This window comes from Syzygium oleosum, unplaced genomic scaffold (genome assembly GCF_021117445.2).
Source record: "Syzygium oleosum isolate NSW1041296 unplaced genomic scaffold, Sole_v2.1 Sole_v2.29, whole genome shotgun sequence".
NCBI classification, from domain to species: Eukaryota; Viridiplantae; Streptophyta; class Magnoliopsida; order Myrtales; family Myrtaceae; genus Syzygium; species Syzygium oleosum.
In genome coordinates, this window is record NW_026607513.1 from 2,613,498 (window position 1) to 2,635,562 (window position 22,065).

At 43.1% G+C, this 22,065-nt stretch overlaps 2 protein-coding genes and 1 pseudogene across 2 annotated transcripts in view; all 3 read left to right on the forward strand.

Annotated features, from left to right (window-relative positions):
- The window catches only part of LOC115677897 (uncharacterized), an 87,068-nt gene that overhangs the window by 55,407 nt on the left and 9,596 nt on the right, over positions 1-22,065 (forward strand). The window lies entirely within an intron of this gene.
- LOC115677819 (U-box domain-containing protein 4) lies at positions 8,265-10,888 on the forward strand. The gene is made up of 3 exons (XM_030601031.2): positions 8,265-9,092; positions 9,263-9,989; positions 10,413-10,888. Exons 1-3 carry the CDS (start codon positions 8,476-8,478, stop codon positions 10,473-10,475), a joined length of 1,407 nt encoding a protein of 468 aa, XP_030456891.2. The 5' UTR covers positions 8,265-8,475; the 3' UTR covers positions 10,476-10,888.
- LOC115677749 (adenylate-forming reductase 03009-like) lies at positions 19,009-20,898 on the forward strand (annotated as a pseudogene).

Below are 22,065 nucleotides of genomic sequence, written 5' to 3' on the forward strand. Positions count from 1 at the left end.
TTATGAACTGTTCTTATCTTCTCGAACCGTCCATCCAACCTTTTTCTATCTCTTTGACAACCATAATATAAAATCAGGAAAAAATTATACTATATGGTTTTTTTATTTTATTTTGGGCCATCTTTTAAATTGGGGTTTGTTCAAGTTGAGCTTCTCCGCTGACATACTTTTGCGGTCACATCCTTTTCAAACATACTTCTTTACACAGGTGTCAGCTTCCAATACTGACCAAAAAAAAAATCACAAATATCTGCCCAACGAATGAATTAAAACTTTGTTTGACCAAAAGAAATTAATTACAACTTTACAAACATATTAACAAAGGATGAGCATCGACACACCGTAATCTCCTCCTTTAAATATTGGTGATTTCTATGATTGAACCAAATAACTAATATTTAAAATCGAAAAAACTCCCATTTTTTGTTTTGTTACGCCTTCTCAATAATTCCACCAGAAGGCGTTAAAGAGCTTCAATTGAAGAAGATAGAGCCTTTCGATAAAAAAAAAAAAACAAGAAGAAAGAGCTTCATTTAAGCTCGTTTTTGTCCTTTTTCTTTTCTCGAATGATGAAGATTTTGTGAAACCACTGCTAATATGAACTCACGACCTCTCATGCTTAATATCATGAGAAGTTTTGTGGGATCATTTTTTATGAATACGTAATTTAATATTTGAACATTCTAACAAGATAGTGTTTTGTTGAAAAATCATTATATTGACTTTAACATTGTATAATTTTTCATTAATTATAGTGCCACATGACGTTGCTTAGGTCTGCAACATCACGATTAGGTTCACAGGAACAGAGCAAAAGATTTTGGATCCGAGGGGCACTATTATCACTTTATGGGGGTCTCTTTTTGTAAAATGCTCCACTTTATTTCAAATATTTATTTTTTAAATTCCTTCTGAAAAGAGATAAAAAGGGGGCCATGGCATATGGAGTGGCGTGACGCCATGGTTATGTTCAAGCACGCAATTTGATATGCATACCATGATTGTCAGATACGCGTGACCTCATCATTACAATCGCAAATTCACACATCACCACTCTTTAATTGCCAAAAAAATCAGCCAACTTAGGTTAATGAATGATAAGATTGTGTTTACTTTACTCCAACGAAGGTAGTAATACGACGGTAATCGGTTTTACGTGAAGCATCTTATAGGGTGCATTTGGTTCATCATTTATTGAAGATATTGAGCCTCAAAAGACACTTGTGCCAAAGTTGAGGTGTTTGGCAACATAATTTTTCAAAGCTTTTAAGCCAAAATTGGCATTAGCATTGGCATTGACATTTTAGCATTTTTTCAGGGGAAAGGATATCAGAAGTACCATAATTTTCTGACGACATTCACTTTAATGTCAAAACTTTTTGGCAGATCATTTAAGTGTCACTTTGATTAAAAAAAATGATCACTTAAGACACGCCTCAATTTGGACATCGACGAAATATGACGCGATAATATTTTAACATTTTTTTTTTCGATCGATGTGGCTCTCGCCGCACTCGAATCGACATAATTACCCTAAACAACGTCGCTAAAGATGTTCGCCCTGAATTTACACCATAATTTGGACAAATCGAGCCACTTCCCCTCTTCTCCCTAATTCGGACCGAGGCAATTTGCGGCAGATAGAATCGCAATTCGCAACAGAGAACGACGCCATGTACGAAGCTGACATCGACGAAGAAGAAAGCCTCTGTATCTTAGCAAACGCTTGCAAGGTCTCCACTCCTCCTCCTCATTCCCACCTCCCCATCGATTCTTCGACACTCCAAAGAAGCTCAGCTTCAAATTTGCTCCACAGAAAACGAAAAAGAAGGAGGAGAAGATCAATCTCTCGATGAGTAATAAGGAGAAGATGATGATGAAGACGAAGACGAAGTCGATTGTGGATATCTACGTTTGGATTGTCGAATTTTCTGTTTAGAATTTCCAATTTAGCATTCATGTGATTTGGGGGGATTTCAGGGTTGGGACAAGGATCCGAGCATTTTCGAGAAGTAAGAAGAGCCATCCCACGGTCCATGTGAAGCTCTCCAATTCTTTGAAGGGCCGAAATTATTTCTTTCTTAACTAAAAAAAAGTCACCTAAGCATTCAAATGACATCTATAAAGTCACGTAGGTACTTAAGTAATCGTTTTTTTTTTTCGATGTAGCACTTAAGTGATCCGTAGAAACGTTTTGGCACTAAAGTGTTTCAATCTTGACCTCGCTAATGTATTCGGGTTCCCATTTTGACCACATGAAAACATTGCTTGTTGTCTCTCTCGGAACTCTTCTAAATCTGTGCTTGCCTGATCGTCGAGGTCGCCGAGGCCGAGGCCGCCCAGGTCGAGGTCGAGGGTCGCTATCGTCAAGAACATGATGAAAGCCTGCTGAACGTAGGGCAAAGGATTTCGAACGCTACAAAGGAGAGTGAGGCGAAATCCCCAAGAAATCGAAAGAGCTTAAAATCCGGAGAAATGACGAGTCTTTACTCTAGAACTTTCGGAAGTTCATCGATAATTGTCGAATTCCGTGACCAATTCTTGAGGATTTCGTCTCCCATCCCCTTCGTCGCGTTCGAAAAGAATCCCCTAACCTATTCCAAGCGATACTTCAACAAATAGATATATAAATAGGGAGATAAATAATGCACGTACTAACTTGTTTAAGACAAAAGTACTTTTGAAAAAATATTGGTGAAAATTCTCGAGGGTTGTCAACATGGAAACACAATCCCGTTCCGCAATCCAAATCCCCATCTCAGATTGCGACTCGGGCGAGTCGAAAACTCGATCTGTTACGATCAGCCGCCATCCCTAGCTAGACAAGAGCACATACTTCTTAAACTGAGACTCGATTATTGTGAATCGAAAAGTGACTTTTGGACATAAATTAGACTAGCGGCATAGGTTGCAGCTTACAAGATTAATAGGATAAGCGGCTATCAAATTGACAAGTTAGAGACTAATTTGGTGCACCAAAGAAGGTGGGCATGAAATCTTGTGGCAATGCACAATCAACGTGGCTTGAGATCTGTTGAACAAGAACCCCAATGCGTGGTCAACCAAGAAATCTTAGTTTGGCACATCAATCCAAAACCACATTATGGTCAAACTCCAGCTTCTTATGAACTGTTCTTATATTCCCGAACTTGTCCGTCCAACCTTTTTCTCTCTCTTTCACATACACTTGAAACAATATAAAATCAAAAAAAATTATATCATATGGTTTTTTTTTCCTTCCTTTTGGGGGCCATCTATTAAATTGGGGCTTGCTCAAGTTGATCTTCTCCGCTGACCTTTTTTTCTGGTCACATCCTTTTCAAACATTATGAGTTTCGCCAACATTCTTCTTTACACAGGTGTCAGCCCCTAAGACTGACCAAAAGAAATCACAAATTATCTGCCCATGAGTTATTAAAACTTTATTAATATCTATTAACAATGGGATGAGCACGGAACAAACCCTAATCTCCTCTTTTAATAATAGCTAAATTACTAGGATTGAACCCAAAAAACCCATATGCAAATATTGAAAAAATCCCACTTTTGTTAATTTTATTTACGTAGCATCTTCACCGTGTGCTCTCTATAATTTTGCCTCAATTAAAGAAGAAAGAGTTATGGTTAAGTTCGTCTCACGCCAAAAAATTGCGACAATGAGCCCCTTCTTCTTTTTTAGAATGACGAAAGATTTCGTGGAAACACCGTTAATTTGAACTCCCGATGTCATGCTCGATACCATGAAAAGTTTTATGGGATCATTATCGAGGAGTGCGCGTGATTTAATATTTGAATATTCTAACCGGATCGACCGTTGAAAAATCGTAATATTGATTATAAGGTTGCATAACTTTTCTCGTTGATAATTACTTAGAACGTGTCGCTTCCATGAACTTGCTTAGGTCTGCATAATCATGATTAGTGTCTCACGAGAACAGAGCAGAAGATTTTGGATAAATCCGAGTGGCACCATTATCACTTTATGGGGTCTCTTTTATAAAGTGGTCCACTTTATTTCAAACATCAATGTTTGAATTCCTTCTGAAAAGAGATGAAGAAAAAAGAGAAGAAGAAAAGGGCCATGGTTTTATATTGGAGTGGCGTGACGCGATCGTTATGTTGAAAGCACGCCATTTGTTATTCATTTCTTCCAACAGAGTGGCCGGTGACACCGTATGCTTCTCAAATACGCGTGGGGCTTTATCATTACAATCACAAAGTTTCACACACATCGCCACTCTTCCATTGCCAAATGAATCATCCAACTTAGGTTAATGAATGACAAGATTATGTCTACTTTTACTCCAGTGAAGGGTAGTAGTACGAGTGTAATCGGTTTTTACTCGGAATAATCTTACAGGGTGCGTTTGGTTCGGCATTTGAATGAAAAGGATGTTGGGCCTTCATAGGCAAGTTTTGAGGTGTTTTCACAGCATAATTTCAAAATCTTTTAGGCCAAAGTCGGTAGATATTTTTGCATTTTCGAGAAAAGAGCATTAGGAGTGTCAGAACTTTCGTACGGCGTTTACTTTAATGTCTATACTTTTTTTTACAGATCGCTTAAGTGCCACTTTCATTATAAAAAAAAAAGAGATCACTCAAGTGCTAAGCCAATTTGGGATGCCGGAAATCTGACATAGCAATATTTTAACATTTTTTCCGACCGGCATGGCTCGCTGGCGCTCTGAGTCGATGTAATTACCCTAAACAACGTCGCTAAACATATTTGCCCCGAATTTACACCACAATTTGGACGGACCCAGCCATTTCCCCCTCTTCTTCAAACCCTAATTCGAACCGAGGCAATTCGGGGCAAATCGAATCGCAATTCGCGATAGAGAACGACGACGACATGTACGAACCTAGCATCACGGAGAAGAAAGCCCATGTATCTTAGCAAATGCCTGCAAGGTGGTGGAGTATCAATCTCGTTCCCGGACAACTCGTTCTTAATTCAGCTTTGCTTCGGATTTGCTGCACACGAAACGGCAAGGAGGAAGAAGAAGAAAACCGATCTCTCCGATGAGTAATAAGAAGAAGATGATGATGAATACAAAGATGAAGTTGATTGTAGAAATCTACGTTTTGGATTGTCGATTTTCTATCTAGAATTTCCAATTTAGGTTACATTTGATTTTTGGGGGATTTCAGGGTTGGGACAAGGATCCAAGCATTTCGGGAAGAAGAGGCAGCTAATCCCACGGTCCACGCGAAAGCTCTCCAATTATTTGAAGGGTCGAGATTATTTCTCCTTTTAAAAAAAAAAAAAAAAAAGCCGCGTGCATAGGACTTTTCGCCGAAATTTATCGACATAGGCGTTGAAGTGATCGTTTTTCTTCCGACGTGGCATTTAAGTGATCTGTCGTAACATTTTGATGCTAAAGTGAGCGCCGTACGAAAATTATGACGCTTCCAATGTAAAGCTATTCGGGGGTTCGATGATTTTTTTTTATTCCAATCTTACCATCGCTAATGATTTTGGGTTTCGGTTTTGCCCTCACGAAAACATTGCTCGACGTCTCTTGGAACTCTAGATCTGTGCTCACCTGGTTGCGGAGGTCGAGGGTTGCCATTGTTGAGAATAGAACGAAAGCTTGCCGAATGTAGGGCGAAGGATTCCGAACGAGACCAAAGAGAGTGAAACGAAATCCCCAAGAAGTCGGAAGAGTTTAAAATATGGAGAAACGAGGAGTCTTTCCTCCAGAATTCTCGAGAATTCAAGGAGAATGGTCGAGTTCCGGGAACGATTCCTGAGGATTTCGTTTCGCCTCCCTTTCGTCGCGTTCAAGAAGAAACCCTAAACCTATTCCAAGTGATACTTTAACTCATGGATATATATAAATAGGGAGATAGATAACGTACTTACTCGATTAAGTTAAAATACCTTAGAGAAAATAATGCCGAAAATGCTCGAGAATCGCGCAAAAATGGAAATGCAATCCCGCTCCGCAATCCCGAATCGGATCACGATCCTCTAAGGTTCGAGCGGGACTCAATCGGCCGACTCTCCTGACCCTCGGTGTCGGCTAACCCTAGACTTTTCACGAACACGTATCCCCGAACGATCGAGCCGGTCGTATTCACGAGGCGAACACTTATCCTAAATAACTTCTCAACATAGGCACATAAAAAAAAATTAAAAGTACATTTTGACAAGACGGCAATGTGCTGTTTGGTTCCCGTGTGTGCCTAAGTTGCCCGGACAAACAGTCTCTTTTTGAATCCAATTAAGATGCCATAATCAAATCTTTTACATGGCGGACAACTCATCATGTAGCGATCACATTACTACATCTTCGGGCCTATAATCAATTGCGATTATTCGCTTACTAATCGCGTAATTAATGATTATCCGGGGACCGTTCTGTACGTGGGACATGTAATGACAAGCCCTCCTAAAATTTTAATTCGCTCGCATCGGGTCAAGATCATAGTACATTGAAGAAAACCATATTGTAAGGGTGGGCTGTGCAATGGCATTTGCGCTTTTAATGAGGAACAAGTGTATTAAATTACTGCATTAAAAAAACAAAAAGGGATTTATAAAAATAATTAATATCGATGTCAAGAAGAATCGAAGAGGAAAGACCTGAGACGCAACCCAATCCACCAATGCTTTTTTATTATTTTATATTATATTGATGATATTTTATTAATTTTTTTTGGGGGATGAAAAGTGCAAGGCCTAAGTTGTGATGCTGTCTTATATCTGTATTTGCACAATTATTATTATTATTATTAGTTTTTTGAAATGGAGAATCGGATTCGGAATGGTAATTTCAATAGGGTGGCGGGTTTTATCAAAACGCGATTTTGATTCCTCAGCAACATTGAACTCGAAGGGCGCACTGTTGCGAGACTCGATTCCCACGTCGTGAAGCGACAGACGATCGCGAATCATCCACACTAAGTAGGATTCGGGACACGACGTGTTTCATGTCCAATGGGATTTGTGCTTCGGCATTTTATCGCCATGCTTCGAGACCCGCTGAACACGGCATATATGGTGAAGGTTGATGTGATGCTAAAAAAGGGCTCGAGTACCTTATCAGCTTGCTCAAGCGATCGAGACTTAGAAAAAGTGTATAGTTTTAAAATCGACAGCGACCCTTATTTACTATTTGGTATTTGAAAATTGGAGGCCCCAACAAGATGCCTTTGCGATCGCTATTAATATGTTTGACATGCACAAATATTTTCATATCTACGTAAATGCAACATCAACGGCTATTGAGGACTCGCTATAAAGATAACATATTGAGAGTTGGCCACCAATCGATCATGGGGCTCCGATGTCATTTATTATGAGCGGAGCAGTAGAAGTTCGATACCTTTAACATGATAGCCCGTCAAAATATCCAATTGAATTTACTTTCACTCAAAAACTTAATGATGATTGACAGACTCATTACTGACGGATAGGGTTCCGACATATTACTAGAATTATTTACCGCTTCAGAACCATACCAATTTTTGGGATTTTTCTAAACCGATAAGCTAATACAAGATCCGATGTAATTAATGCTCCGATTGTTTTAATGAAAATGAATGATTTTGAAAACATTTTCCTTAAAAAGCGATCGCTCTTATCGCTTGCAAAAACGAACGATTGAAAAATACTCGCATCGTTCACAAAGATGCTTAAACAAAAATTATTATCGATAATGAAAATATTTTTTACTGCTTAATTATTTCAAGCGATGCAAATAACTATTTTTAAGAAAAAAAATATTTATTAAATTATTTATTTCCTGCGAAATAGACGGAGCCCGAATTATTTCCTTTTCTCTCTTACGATACGACGGAAAAGAAAATTAAAGAAATAACCTTTTTAAGTCAAACACCAAGGTCAACATTTTTGGATGAAAGATTATCATAGTGATTAAAGAGTAGAAAGAAAAGAAAAGGAAGATTAACCTTTGCATGTTTCATGGGTCTTGTTTTTTTTTTTTTGCCAAAAGGTTCGCTAAAATAAGCGACAGCGCACACGACGTCGTTCTCTGGAAGGGGCCCACTTAAAAATGACAGCTCCCATCAGATCTCTCTAGCCCTGCCTGACCTCCAGCTCCCCCACACCCTCGAGGGACCGTCCGATCAGGCCTGGCCCACCAATCGAATCGCATTCAGTCGCCACAGCTGTGACCCAAGTACCCGACGCAGCCGGTCGTTCTAGCGTCCCCCACCGTGAGGCACCCCCCCCCCCAAAAAAAAAAAAATACCGAAAATGAAAAATCAAAATGGCCGTCGTCATCATCTTCAACAGCTAGCTCTTATTCCTCCCTCCGCTCTGCTCTCTCCGCCATGAAAACGAGCTCGAAACCTCCATTGATGCTCTGAAACCAAAAGCTCGCATCAGAAACCCTCCCTTCATCTTCCCGGAACCGCGAAAGCAGCAGCAGCAGCAGCAGCAGCAAGAAGAAGAAGAAGAAGAAGAAGAAGGAGAAGAGCAGCTGCTGCGGCGTCGTCGTTCCAGCGATGGTTTCTCTGGAAGATTCTCACTCCAATTCCACCCGCCTCCCCCTCCCCCGCGACTTCTCCCCCTCCACCTCCAAAATCCACCGCCACGTCGGCCGCTCCATGCGGACCGTCCGCTCCAACCTCTACCGGGACGAGAGCTCGTGCTCCTTCCCGGCCGACCGCCCGGAGTTCGTCTCCGAGAACCTCACCGACTCCGTCGTCGACATGCGCCTCGGCGAGCTCGCCGCCCGCTACAGCAGCGTCGCCGCAGCCGCCGCCGCCGCCGCCGCCGCCGCCCGGGCGTCGAGGCCCGGGGCGTCGGAGGAGGAGCTGCTGGAGCTCTCCCAGGCCTTCAGCGACTTCTCGGCGTGCAGCAGCGACATCTCCGGGGAGCTGCAGCGGCTCGCGAGCCTGCCGGTGTCGGGGGGCGACGGACGCGGGGGCGGCGGGGCCGAGGCGGATCCGAATCCGGAGGACTTCTCCCCGTGCCTGGGGTTCCTGCAGCGGGAGAACTTCTCGACGGAGATCATCGAGAGCATCTCGCCGGAGGATCTCCAACCGACGGTCAAGATCTGCGTGGATGGATTGCAGTCGCCGTCGCTGGCCGTGAAGCGTTCAGCTGCTGCAAAACTCAGGTTTTAATGGAGTATTCGATACGATTGCACGTTATACCCTTTTTCAATTTTGGAGAGATTCCAAGTGTTTTCCTTCATTTGCTTAAGATTAGCATCTGCAAGTTCACTGTTGAAGAAAAAAAACTGAGCTTTTTCCTCTGATTCTTCTCTGCAATTGGTTTTGCCTCAAGGCTGCTCGCGAAGAATCGGTCCGACAATCGAGCTCTGATCGGAGAATCCGGCGCGATTCCGGCGCTCATACCCCTGCTCCGGTCGACAGATCCGTGGACTCAAGAGCACGCCGTCACCGCATTGCTCAACCTCTCCCTGCACGAGCAGAACAAGGTCTTGATCACGAGCTCCGGCGCGATAAAATCGCTTGTCTACGTGCTCAAAACCGGAACCGAAACCTCGAAGCAGAACGCGGCATGCGCATTGCTAAGCCTCGCCTTGGTCGAAGAGAACAAGAGCTCAATCGGAGCTTGCGGCGCGATACCGCCGCTGGTGTCGTTGCTCCTGAACGGATCCAACAGAGGGAAAAAGGACGCATTGACGACTCTGTATAAGCTGTGCACCATCAAGGTGAACAAGGAGAGGGCGGTGAGCGCCGGCGCCGTGGGGCCGTTGGTGCAGATGGTGGGCGAGCAAGGGACCGGCATGGCGGAGAAGGCGATGGTCGTGCTGAGCAGCCTTGCCGGGATCGAGGAAGGGAAGGAGGCGATCGTGGAAGAGAGCGGGATGGCCGCGCTGGTGGAAGTGATTGAAGATGGGTCGGTGAAGGGGAAGGAGTTTGCAGTGATGACGCTGTTGCAGCTGTGTGGTGACAGTGTCCGGAACAGAGGGTTGCTTGTGAGGGAAGGTGGGATTCCTCCTCTTGTTGCTCTGTCTCAGACCGGCAGTGTCAAGGCCAAGCATAAGGTACGGCTTTTCTTGTGGATTGAGGTTAAAAAGATCCATTCTTTTGCGTGTTCTATCGAGGAAAATTACTTCGAGATTGACATTCGAAGTGTTGATATCAACTTGGTCAAAGTATAATTGTTTTGCTTTTCTTACCAAATTAAACTCGTGTGAGTAACAAGTTCTTTATGAGGGAAAGAGAAGTTCTTTTTGATGATTTGGTCGATATTCTTCGGTTTCTTTTCAAGGTATCCGACTAAAATAACAGTGAACTTTAGCCTGAACTTCTCTGTCCCAGTGATTTTTGCCCCTTTCAGTCATCCATTTAATTTCCAAATCTAGTGTGAGCTATCAAAGCTTAAGAGAACATCTTCAACTTTCGTGCCTGTATTGGGTTTGCTGAAATTTGAGCTTCTTGTTTTGGGTTCTTTTTCTCTTGGACAGGCTGAGACACTTCTTGGGTACTTGAGAGAACCGAGACAAGAGGCTTCGTCTTCGAGTCCCTGAAGGCTGTCCGTTGTCCCTAGTTAGGAGAGGTAATTATACGAAGAGTTCTTTGGGTGTTGTGATGTGTAAATAGGGAGTGGTTTTGGGTGGTGGATTTGTATAGCATGGTTGAGAAGTTGCTGGAATCATTGTAGAAGGAAAAATCATTAGTTAGGAGGAGAAGCTTTTTAAGCTTAAGCTATAAGCCTAGAGTGAGCATCAGACTGACCGTTAGATTATATTTTGATCTTGTTGACCAGGTATTATTGGTTGAACACATGTTTGTCTTGTGGATTATGGGTTTGTAAAGAGAGATCTCATCTGGGTCGTTTTCCTCGTGTTTGCTTTGGGTTGTCCTGGGGGGATGACTTCGTACTTTGTCAAGACATATGATGCCGTCACCTTCTTGATTAGTGAAGAAGAATTAGTAATTACTCTGGCTTCGGGACTTTTCACAATACAAATACGTGCTTTTCGGTTTCCTTCTGGAACGTATAGAATAAGAGAATGTGAACAAGACGTCCTTCTCGTTACCGGAATCTTGGCTTTCTTGAAAGCACACGGCTTGTATGATGATGTAGCCAGACAAAAAAGGCTGGAAGAAATTGACCGAAAGAGGAGAGATGCCCACTTTCTTTTCTTTCTTTTATTCTTTCAATTTCCCCTTAATTTGCAGAACGTAAATGCTCAAGGACCATTTGAACTTTCACGGGTCCTCCGCATGCACGGCCACAATCCCATGTTAATTCAGATGTCCCAATAGGCTGCTCTTGTACGTGTGCGAGTTGTTTGCCATCGAACTATTTGTGGGGCATGATATCAGCGTGTTGGCGATGCTGAATCGCGATGGCGAATTCATTGCACTGAATCGTGATCTGAAAGTGTATCTCGGTGTCCATGAATGGATGCGATGCTGGTGATGGGTGGTGGGGTTGGGATTTGAATTATGGTTGCAAGGTAAAGGACTGGTCCCATTTGGTTATCTTTTTGGTGAGAAGCTTACCAAGATCACACTAGAGAGAGGGAGAGACAGGGTTTCCATTTCGTTTCGTTTCGTTTCGTGTCATTTCACTTGATGCCCATCCACTGCATCCGCATACATTGCCAATTGAGACCTGCCCATTGCCAAAGACACGAACACGAAACTGTGTATTAAATGCCAGGCCACCAACAGCCAGTCCCAGAACGCCCTCCCCAACCACTCTTTTGGACACACTCCTACATTTATTTGCCCCTTTCGCTCCGTCGTCGCTCTATTGGTTGCCTCATTAGCTGGCACGGCGGGTGGCGCGCGCGCCTTTTGCCTTTGCTTTTGGCTTGCTTGGTGGTGTGCGGTCTCGCTGTCGTTGGAGCCTCGAGTCTCGAGCCTGATGTAGTAGTTCGTCGTCCTCTTTGGTTTTTTGTACTGTGTGCCTGTGACCTGATGAAGCGTGTCGGTGGGAGGATGATGGCTCCCCCTCTCTTCTTCAGGACCCCATGTTAATGTTTTTGCCTGAGGCTGCGGGTCGTGTCGGTTTTGGTTTAGTGACCCTTTTAGTAGTGCATCATGGACCGGGTAAAAGAAGCACTTTTCCTTGTGCTGGTTAATGAATTCTTGTGCCATTCATTATGACCACACAGAGAATGGAGTGTGGTTGGAATTCTCATGCCCCTAATTTCCCCTGCCTCGTAACTTTGTTTTCTCTAGAGAGAGAATACCCTTAACAAGTTTTACATACCGATGATTTCGAGATTTGAATTGGATCGAGATGGAAACTTTTAATGACCTACTCGGGTGGGTCCGACGTCGGTTTGGTTTGGTGACTCTCTTTTAGTGCATCATGGACTTGGAAAAGAAGCACGATTCCTTGTGCTGGTTAATAATTCTTGCGCCATTCATTGTGACCGCACAGAAAATGGAGTGTGGCTGGAATTTATCTTCTTGCAAGAAAATCTTAAAAATTCTTTGGTCACGTTAAGAATAAGTTGTGTTCATTTTGGACCCGCAATATGACGATGGTGCCGTGACCCATTTGTTGTCGCTAGTTACTTGTCGTTTTTCTCCCCTTCAGAATTTTTGCTAATGAAAGTTTCCATTTGGAGTTTTGAGGAAGTACGAAAATTTCAATACACTTGTTATTCAATGTGAATACTGTATGTTTCAAAAGGTTTTGAATATTTCGTAGTTAAAAGGATTGCAAAAAGTAAAACAGCTAAAAGTATGACAAGACACTCTTCACTTAAATCGACATTGCAACTGCTTAACATGGTCTTTGGAGCGCACTTCAAAAGCTTGTTATATACTTTCCTTTTTGTTATTATTGTGTCTCCAATAAGTATGGGAAAAAATATTTTGATTAGAGAAAGATTTAGGGAAAAAACCAGTTGCTTTAATAGATGTTTTGCAGGAAAATCCTTACACCAAAAGAAAGGCGGAAAAGCGACAGAGACATCTGCTCTGGTGTGAGCTGGTATCACTATTGTCTTATTAACCATAAAGAAAGTAATCACATCGTAAATACCTAAGTCAGATAAATTGTCGTGTGATGTGATTTTGCTGACACGGTTCGTGTACTCTGTTAAATCTAATTACAATCGATGACTTGACTCGCTTACTTAGCAGAGATTGTGTCGTCTCCAATTAGACTTCGGGTGATGAGGAGAGAGATTGTGTGCCGTTTTGAACGATTAGAGTCGCTCTTTATATCTCTGTGGATGACGCATCATCTAAAGATGTCGCATTGATGCCCATGCGGATAGTTAAAGGCTATTTAACAGTGTAGGTCCAAGTTAAGGCTATTTAACGCTGGTATTCGAGTTGGCATTTTATGTCCATGATCTTAATAGGGACTCATTTTAATTCATAGTTGAAAAACAAAGAAGCTTGATTGAAATGAAGAAAAAAATTAAGTACTCAATTGTAAAAGGTGTTATTATCCCTAGAAAAAAAAAAGGTATGTCTCTTTCCACTACTTAAAATGCTGCCAGCACAAATTTTCAAGAAAGCGATGACATTACCGTAGTTTCAAAACTGTTGCAATTGCTACCCAAAAGTAAAAGGGTTTGGTCTCGTTAATGTTTTGATTTTCAATGTAATGATTACACATGACATCAAATTGATAATACATTATAAATTACAATTCTTTCTCGAATGAATATTTAATAAATATTTCCAAAACACGAGTTATTCTCAAAATAATTAATGTTCTTGGTGGAGGAAGGTAAGAATAGGAATAAAAAGTCTAGTGTTGGGGCCCGCTACTTACACCAAAATAAATATTCATTTTTACATCTTAAGATTTTCTTCTCATCGAGTCTGAATCGTGTTTTCAAAATGTCATAGCCATTGTTTACAACCTGGAACAAGAAAGATGGCTCGTGGATTTCGACCGTCACAACGTGAATCAAATGCCGTCGTGTTATTCGACAAAAAGATGTCTGCCACGATCGTCTCGAGACACTAATTAAGCGGGCCTAATGACATAAGTATCGAATCGATTACTCATGTTACAGGAAAAGTCGGTGGATCGAAAGTTAAAATCGTAATAAAATCTACGTTTATATTTATTAGTTTCTTCCGCAGACTCCACACTACAGTAATGTTCGAATGGCGGGAGAGGGATCAATTCCAAAAGGTGAAACGCATCATCCTTGGAGATGTGACCCGACATGTGACCTTTCTCATTCGATATGATGAAATTTTGCTTTTTTACCAGCACTTAGACCAACCCTGCCTAACTTGACTTCATCGAGCGCCCCCACGTAATCTCTAAGGTTTTGTTTGGTGGGGTTGGACCTTTCCACTTACATCGTCCTAATCTACCCTTGGAAGATAAAAAGCTCGTGCCAACATTGCATACATTTCAATATACAATGCGAAGCAAATGACCAATGTATGGACTAAAGACATCCTCCTCCAAAACAAAAACGAAAAACTAGAGTCGATCTTTTCGATCGTATTTCTTGAACCGGACTGACTTGACGAGATTATAAGTATAATGAATTGGTGTGGAGCGAGTTTCTTTTAAAAAAAGACAAAGAATTGAGCCAATGAAGCAAATGGACATTCTGTTGATTCGATATTTAATGAGTTCCGGCGACTTTACAATATAATGAATAATGTACTTTTTTATAGCCATAGATTACCTAGTCAATAAGGCACAGTAAATTAATACCATGACACCTCAACTTTCAACGGTGATCATTTCTAATTTTATCTGGGGACCCAACTATTACAATAGTTCGATATTCGCGCACGTTTGCTTTAGATGAATCCAGGAAATCCTCAAGTTTCAATCGCCTTTGACCTCGTCAGCTTTTCGCTTCTCCAATAGGTTTTGGAATGTATTGGTGACTAGAGACTGATCCAGAAGTGGCAAAGCTAGAAAGACTTGGTTTTTTTTTTTTCCCTGTTTTGTTTTCCAATTTTGTGGCTACCCTTCCCGTGAACTCGTTAATGCCATTCTCTTGAGGGAGGTTTGAAGTAGGTTAAATTTGTCATTTTATTATTAAAGATAAGATATTACAAGTGTCATAACTTAAAAAAAAAACTTTCACTTAAGTATCATGATTCTTAAAGAATGATCACTTGAGTGTTGTAATTTACAAAAGAACACTCATCACAAGTGCCATGAATTTTGATACTACGTCGGAATTTTCCAACAGCCTGATTGACCTTTAGAGCAACTTGAAGTGACCAAACTTCAATGGTGAAGAGAGGAATAGAATCTAATGGTGAAGAGAGTCTGATCCAGAAGTGACAAAGCTGAAAGCCTCTGCTTTGACTGAGTTTTTTTTTCTTAGCTTTTACCTGACTTTTATTCCCCAATTTTGTGGCTACCCTTTTCACGAACTAGTCAATGCCATTTTCCCGGGGAGATTAGAAGTAGGTTCAAAATTTGTCCTCTTATCTTTAGGGAAAAAACACTATAAGTGCCGTTACTTTTACAAGGTGTTCACTTTAATATCATAACTTTTTAAACGATCATTCGAGTCCAATAACTTTAAAAAAAACATTCACCACAGGTGCCGTGAATTTTGACACCATGTTGGAATTTTTGAACACTTAGGTAATCGATTGAAAAACTACGACACCGAAGTGAGCATTGTTTGAAAATTATGGCACTTGTGGTATTCTTTTTTCTTTTATCTTTTGTAGCTTCTGCAATTCTACAATCAACTTTGGACTCAAAATATTTTGGACTGAGCTGCAAAATCGAACGAGCTTTTATCTTTCTTTTCTTTTCTTTTGCACGATTTTTTATTTTCTAAATTCGAAAATTTAGCGTCTTCATCAAAGTCTTTTTAGAGATGAGAAAATCTGATCTCGTGGTCTTAATTATTTGGATTTTGGTAAGTTCTCATTCCTCTACCGAAGTCTTGTCACCATTCTGGTTCAAAACATAGAAATTTTCTGATTCAACTGGACATTCGGATTGTAACAACCTGGTTTGACGAGGAAATGGAGTCGTCGCGGAGGCAAGATGGCCAGTTGGCTCCTCGAGCGCTTCTTGGATGATGAAGGAGACAAGAATCAACTGATCTGAACACTTAACAAGGGAGAGTGTTTTTGTGTAAGATATATAAACTGAGAATGTCTCGTAAAAGACGTATTTTGGTAACAACTTGCTTTTGTATTGAAACTCCAATTTTAAGTGTGTCTAGGTGAAAGCACTACTAGGATGGGAAAAAATTACCAAAAAAGTCCTAAACCTATTGCAATTGTGTCAATTCAGTCCATCCAGCCACTTTTGGCCGGCCGGCGCTGACGTGGACACCGGTCGGCCGGCGAATACTAACGTGGTAAATTTTAAATTTTTTTTTTATTTTTCAAATTTTTTATTAAATTTTTTTCTTTTTTTTCCCTTCATCTTCTTCAATCTCTAGCCGGTCGCCGGACCGAGGACCAGCCAGAGGCTATTGCCAACGGGGTCAGCCTCGCCGGCTGCTGGCGAGGCCAACCTCGTCGTTGCTAGGCGAGGCAAATCTCGTCGGCGAGGACGAGCCTCGCCAGATCTAGTGAGGTCTCGTCCTCGTCGGCTGCCTCAAGCGAGGCCGACCTCACCAGTTGCCGGCGAAGTCGAGCCCTTGGCAACAACAGCGAGGATGGGCCGACCTCGCCGGCAACTGGCAAGGCTTGTCCTTGCTCGCAACTTTGACGAGGCTCATCCTCGCCGGCCGCTTCGAGCGAGGCCGACCTCGCCAGTTGCCGGCGAGGTCGAGCCCTCGCTAGCGACAGTGAGGACGGCCTCGCCGTCGCTAGCGAGGTCTCGTCCTGGCCGGCCGCTGGCGAGGTCAACCTCTCCTAGTAACGGCGAGGTCGGCCTCGCCAGCGGTCGGCGGGGTCCCGTGGGGCCAACCCTAGCCTCTGGCCAATCGCCGGTCTGGCGACCGTCTAGAGGTTGAAGAAGATGAAGGAAAAAAAAAAGAAAAAAAATTAATAAAAAAATTTGAAAATATAAAAAAATATTTTAAAATTTGCCACATCAGTGTTTGCCAGCCGGCCGGCATCCATGTCAGCGTCGCCCTGCCAAAAGTGGGTGGATAGACTGAATTGGCACAATTGCAAAAGATTTATGACTGAATTAGTAAAAAAAAAAGATTTAGAACTGAATTGGCACAATTACTATAGGTTTAGGACTTTTTTTGTAATTTTCCCACTAGGATGGTGATCTCTTGAGAAAACGCCTACTTGTATTCCAAAAAAGACGTATTTTGGTAACAACTTGCTTTTGTATTGAAACTCCAATTTTAAGTGTCTATGGGTGAAAGCACTACTAGGATGGGGGAAAATTACCAAAAAAGTCCTAAACATATTGCAATCGTGCCAATTCAGTCCATCCGGCCACTTTTGGCTGGCCGGTGCTGACGTGGACGCTGGCCGGCCGGAGAACGCTGTCGTGGCAAATTTTAAAAAATATATATATCTTTTATTTTTTTGAATTTTTTTTTGAATATTTTTCTTTTTTTTTCCTTCATCTTCTTCAACCTCTAGCCGGTCGCCAGATAGGGGGCCAGTCAGAGGCTGTTGCCGACGGGGTTGGCCCCGCCGGCCGCTAGCGAGGCCAACCTCACCGTTGCTAGGCGAGGCCGACCTCGTCGGCGAGATCTGGTGAGGTCTCATCCTCGCCGGCCGCTTCGAGCGAGGCTGACCTCGCCAGTTGCCGGCGAGGTCGAGCCCTCGCCAACGATGGCGAGGACGGCCGCCCAATCTCCCCGTAGTTGGCGAGGTCGGCCTCGCTCGAAGCGGCCGGCGAGGTCTCGTCCTAGCCGGCCACTGGCGAGGTCGACCTCACCAGCGGCCGGCGGGGTCTGGAGGGGCTGACCCCGGCGACCGGTTAGAGGTTGAAGAAGATGAAGGAAAAAAAAGAAAAAAATTAATAAAAAATTTTGAAAATATAAAAAAATATATTTTTAAATTTTCCATGTCAGTGTTCGCCGGCCGGCCGGCGTCCACGTTAGCGCCGGCCGGCCAAAAGTGGCCGGATAGACTGAATTGGTACAATTACAAAAGGTTTAGGACTGAATTGGCAAAAAAAAAAGGTTTAGGACTGAATTGGCACAATTGCCATAAGTTTATGACTTTTTTGATAATTTTCCCGTTAGGACGGTGATCTCTTGAGAAAACGCCTACTTGTATTCCAAAAGATAAAAGTATCACACTTAGTGTGAGACGGGTTAAAACGAATAATAATTCTAGTGAATTAGGATAGGTGTCATGCCTAAAGACTAAACCATAACTCAAGCGAGTTACCACTTCTTTCGAATAGATGTTGGTTTTCGATCAAAGTGGACAAAATGTTCAACAATATGTTAGAGTTCTGAATTGGATGATTAAAATCAAAGTTAAAATACCTGATTTGTTCTCTGATGAATATGTGCCATTGGATAACATTGATGAAAAGGTGTCTTTCAATTAATTTCTCGTTTGAACTTCTGTAATATTGGAATTCAACTCGATCATATAATTTTTCCTTTGGTCAACGACATACTTCATCTCTATAGCTGAAAAGTCACAATAACAGTCACTTCAGGGGTCCTCTGAATACAAATTCTTCTCTAACAAAATACTCATAGACACATTATTCAAAACAAGTTAAAGTCTATCACAACGTAAGACTAGTAATATTTCTCCAAATGGATAAGTGACATTTGGATTTTTATTTTTTGCTGAAAATTACAGAAAAATTTGTGGATAAATTATTGATACAATTTGGCACGCAAGCAAGGCCACTTGACACGGTCTCGAGTATATTAGCTCATAACTAGTTCTCATACGCCAACCTACGTATATGACGCACCACGACCATTATCACTGTAATTTTAACTTGTTCTATCGAACTTCGACTTTCAAAGCAACATGGCCTGAGATTGGTTTGGCCAAATAATGCTTGCAAATTCAAATTGAAAACGAATGCTAAATCACAGTGAACTCTCTCAATGACTAAGCATGCACGCTCATCCTTCGTTGACATTATTCGCACTTGGCATTTACTAGTGCACCAACCACCAACCCCCAACCCAATTCCTCACGAATGCACCCCCAAAGCACAGTGCGCAAGCAAGCATAGTCCTTATGGAAAGTCCAGTGAGATTTTCGAGTTGTAGAGGCGTGGCATTTGAGATCAAGCCTCATGCAGATCCATTTGCCATTACCACACCTCAGAGAGCTCCCGAGATGACCAACCACGGAAGCAAGAGATCTGGGCTTCCATGGCCTCGTGGAAGCTCGTCTACGGTTGCTCCGTCATCGCTGATTCAGCGAACGACGAGCAAAGCGAGTAGCCACTTTTGCGACCTTGACCTTCGATGATGACGATGGCAACGAACACAATGACGTCGTTTTAGAGATGCTCGAGGAAGGTGCTTTCATCGAGCCTGAAAAACACTCCGAGAGAAAGCAAGCTGAAATGGCCTCAAAAATCGACCCGCCTCCCTCGAAGGCCGCCCGAGGCCAAGAGTCGTCAAGGCTGTCGGTCATCCTCCTTGACCAAGGGCTGTTCACGGTGTACAAGCAGCTGTTCGTCGTTTGCTTGACCCTAAATGTTGTCGCCCTCGTCCTCGCGGCGACTGGACACTTCCCTTATGCAAGGAACCGCGCCGCCCTCTTCTCCATAGCCAACATCTTTGCGCTCACCCTGTGCCGGAGTGAGGCCTTCTTGCGCGTTGCCTTCTGGCTTGCCGTGGAGCTACTCGGCCACTCATGGATCCCGCTCTTCGCCAAGACGGCCACGACCTCCCTCCTTCAGAGCCTCGGTGGGATCCACAGTGGGTGCGGCGTATCGTCCCTTGCGTGGCTGGTCTACACCCTAGCCCTAACCCTAAGGGACCATGACAGCACGTCGCCCGAGATCATCGGGGTCGCGTCGGCGATCCTCGCGCTTATCACCCTCTCTTCGTTGGCGGCATTCCCGCTCGTGCGCCACCTGCACCACAACGTGTTCGAGAGGACACATCGCTTCGCAGGGTGGTCAGCCCTCGGCCTTCTCTGGTGGTTCGTCGTCCTCACCGTCGCGTACGACCCAAGGACGAAGAGTTACAAGAGTGACGAGCTGGGGTTGAGGTTGGTGAGGCAACAAGAGTTTTGGTTCACGGTGGGGATTACGGTTCTAATAATAATACCGTGGGCGACGGTGAGGAGAGTTCCGGTCAAGGTGTCTTCTCCTTCGGGGCATGCCTCCATAATCAAGTTCCACGGGGGAGTCAAAGCAGGTATATAATTATTTGAAAAAAATTTTAAACTTCAAGATCTCAATCGTAAAATTTCTTTTGGTAAGTCAATCACACATTTTTCTATGGTAACTCGAATCTATCTATAGTTTTCTTAGATTGGGAATTTATATATGGATTTCCTTTCTACCAAAAGTCTGTATTTGGAGTTTGAATGTGCCAAACGTATAAGCGTACTTTTCCAACCACAGGCATCTTGGGCCGGATCAGCCCATCCCCACTATCCGAGTGGCATGCCTTCGGCATCATCTCCGACGGCAAGGATGAGCACATGATGCTTGCCGGAGCTGTCGGCGACTTCACAAAGTCCCTCGTCGCCAACCCTCCAACCCACCTCTGGGTCCGCCAAGTCCACTTCGCAGGCTTACCCTACCTTGTCAACATGTACGACCGGGTCCTGCTGGTTGCCACCGGCTCCGGCATTTGCGTCTTCCTATCATTCCTCCTCCAACCATGCAAAGCAAGTGTATGCGTGTTATGGGTGGCCAAGAACGTGGAGCAAAACTTCGGCAAGGAGGTCAAGGAGATGGTTAGCTGCCACCCGAGAGACAAGGTGATCGTGCACGACACGGCGGTACACAGGCGGCCAAACGTGGCGGAGATGAGCGTGGACACGGCGAAGAAGTGGGGTGCTGAGGTGGTGATCATCACAAGCAACCCCGAGGGAAGTAGAGAAGTGGTGAACGCGTGCAAGAACAAAGGGATCGCCGCTTTTGGTCCCATTTGGGATTCTTGAGTAGATTGATCATGCATATAGTACGCCTAATATGCGTCCTTAACATATTATCTAAGTTTGGATTGCATTATAAACTAATGGGGGAATTGCGAAGAAGTACACACCTTTGTTTGGTGGTATGTTTCTCCTTGATAGATATAGGGTTCTGTAAATTAAGACTTGCTATGTATGTTCAAGAACTTACGTGAAATGCAAGTGATAATTGCACGTCACATTTGCTTGGACATGGTCATGAAAATAGTTATCTTTATTGTTAGAGATATTATTAAATGTTAACCTCTTAATACTAGTGGTTTGATGATTTACTTGTTTGGATTGTCTCTCTAAGGTAGTGTTCTCAATTATCACAACGAGACATACAATGAATAATAGACACGTTCATCTGCTACTTAACCATTAAGCCAATTTCGTGGAGCTCAACTGTTTAACTATGCAACCCACCTGCGCATGGCCGAGTTGATGGGCGCTTTCCTTCCCTCCTCAGAGGTTCTGAGTTCGAATCCCCGCTCGGTTCCGTAATTTAAGTGGAGGGCCCTGGCGGTGGGTTGCTGGGCTAGTCTCCCCCGAGGTATAGGCGCCCTGATTACTTGTGCGGGCTCGTCCCCGGGGAATGGTGGCGGATCCTCAGTTATCAAAAAAAAAACCGTTTAACTATGCACAATCGTGATACTTAACCGTTAATTATGCTGATAGATTCATTGACTTTGTTGCAGAAGAAAGCGATCAGATAGTAAAATTGATAGAACAAGAAAATAAATCGGACATCAGATTTACGTAGTTCAGTTATAATGACTTACGTCCACCGAGAGAGTAGTAATGAATTCTGCTATAAATCACAGAGATTATAACCACACTTGAGTTACTCAAACACTTTCAGTGTTTCTTAAGCCTCAATTACACTCAATAACTCACGCAGTGTTTACTCTTATAATTCCTTGCGAAGTAATCTCTCAATCCCACGAAGGAACTATACACAAATTCCTACCACAAGAATTTGTCGGCTTCAACGCATTAACTTCATGGATGTAATTCATGAAGAAAGACCCACGCCAAGCACTCGCTAGAAACGGCGCTTCAAGACTCTTCACGTCAACCGCGGCGCTTCCTTCACCTTCTGCAAGTATTTGTCAACAACGGCACACCCATGCGGGTTCGCCAAAGAAAATC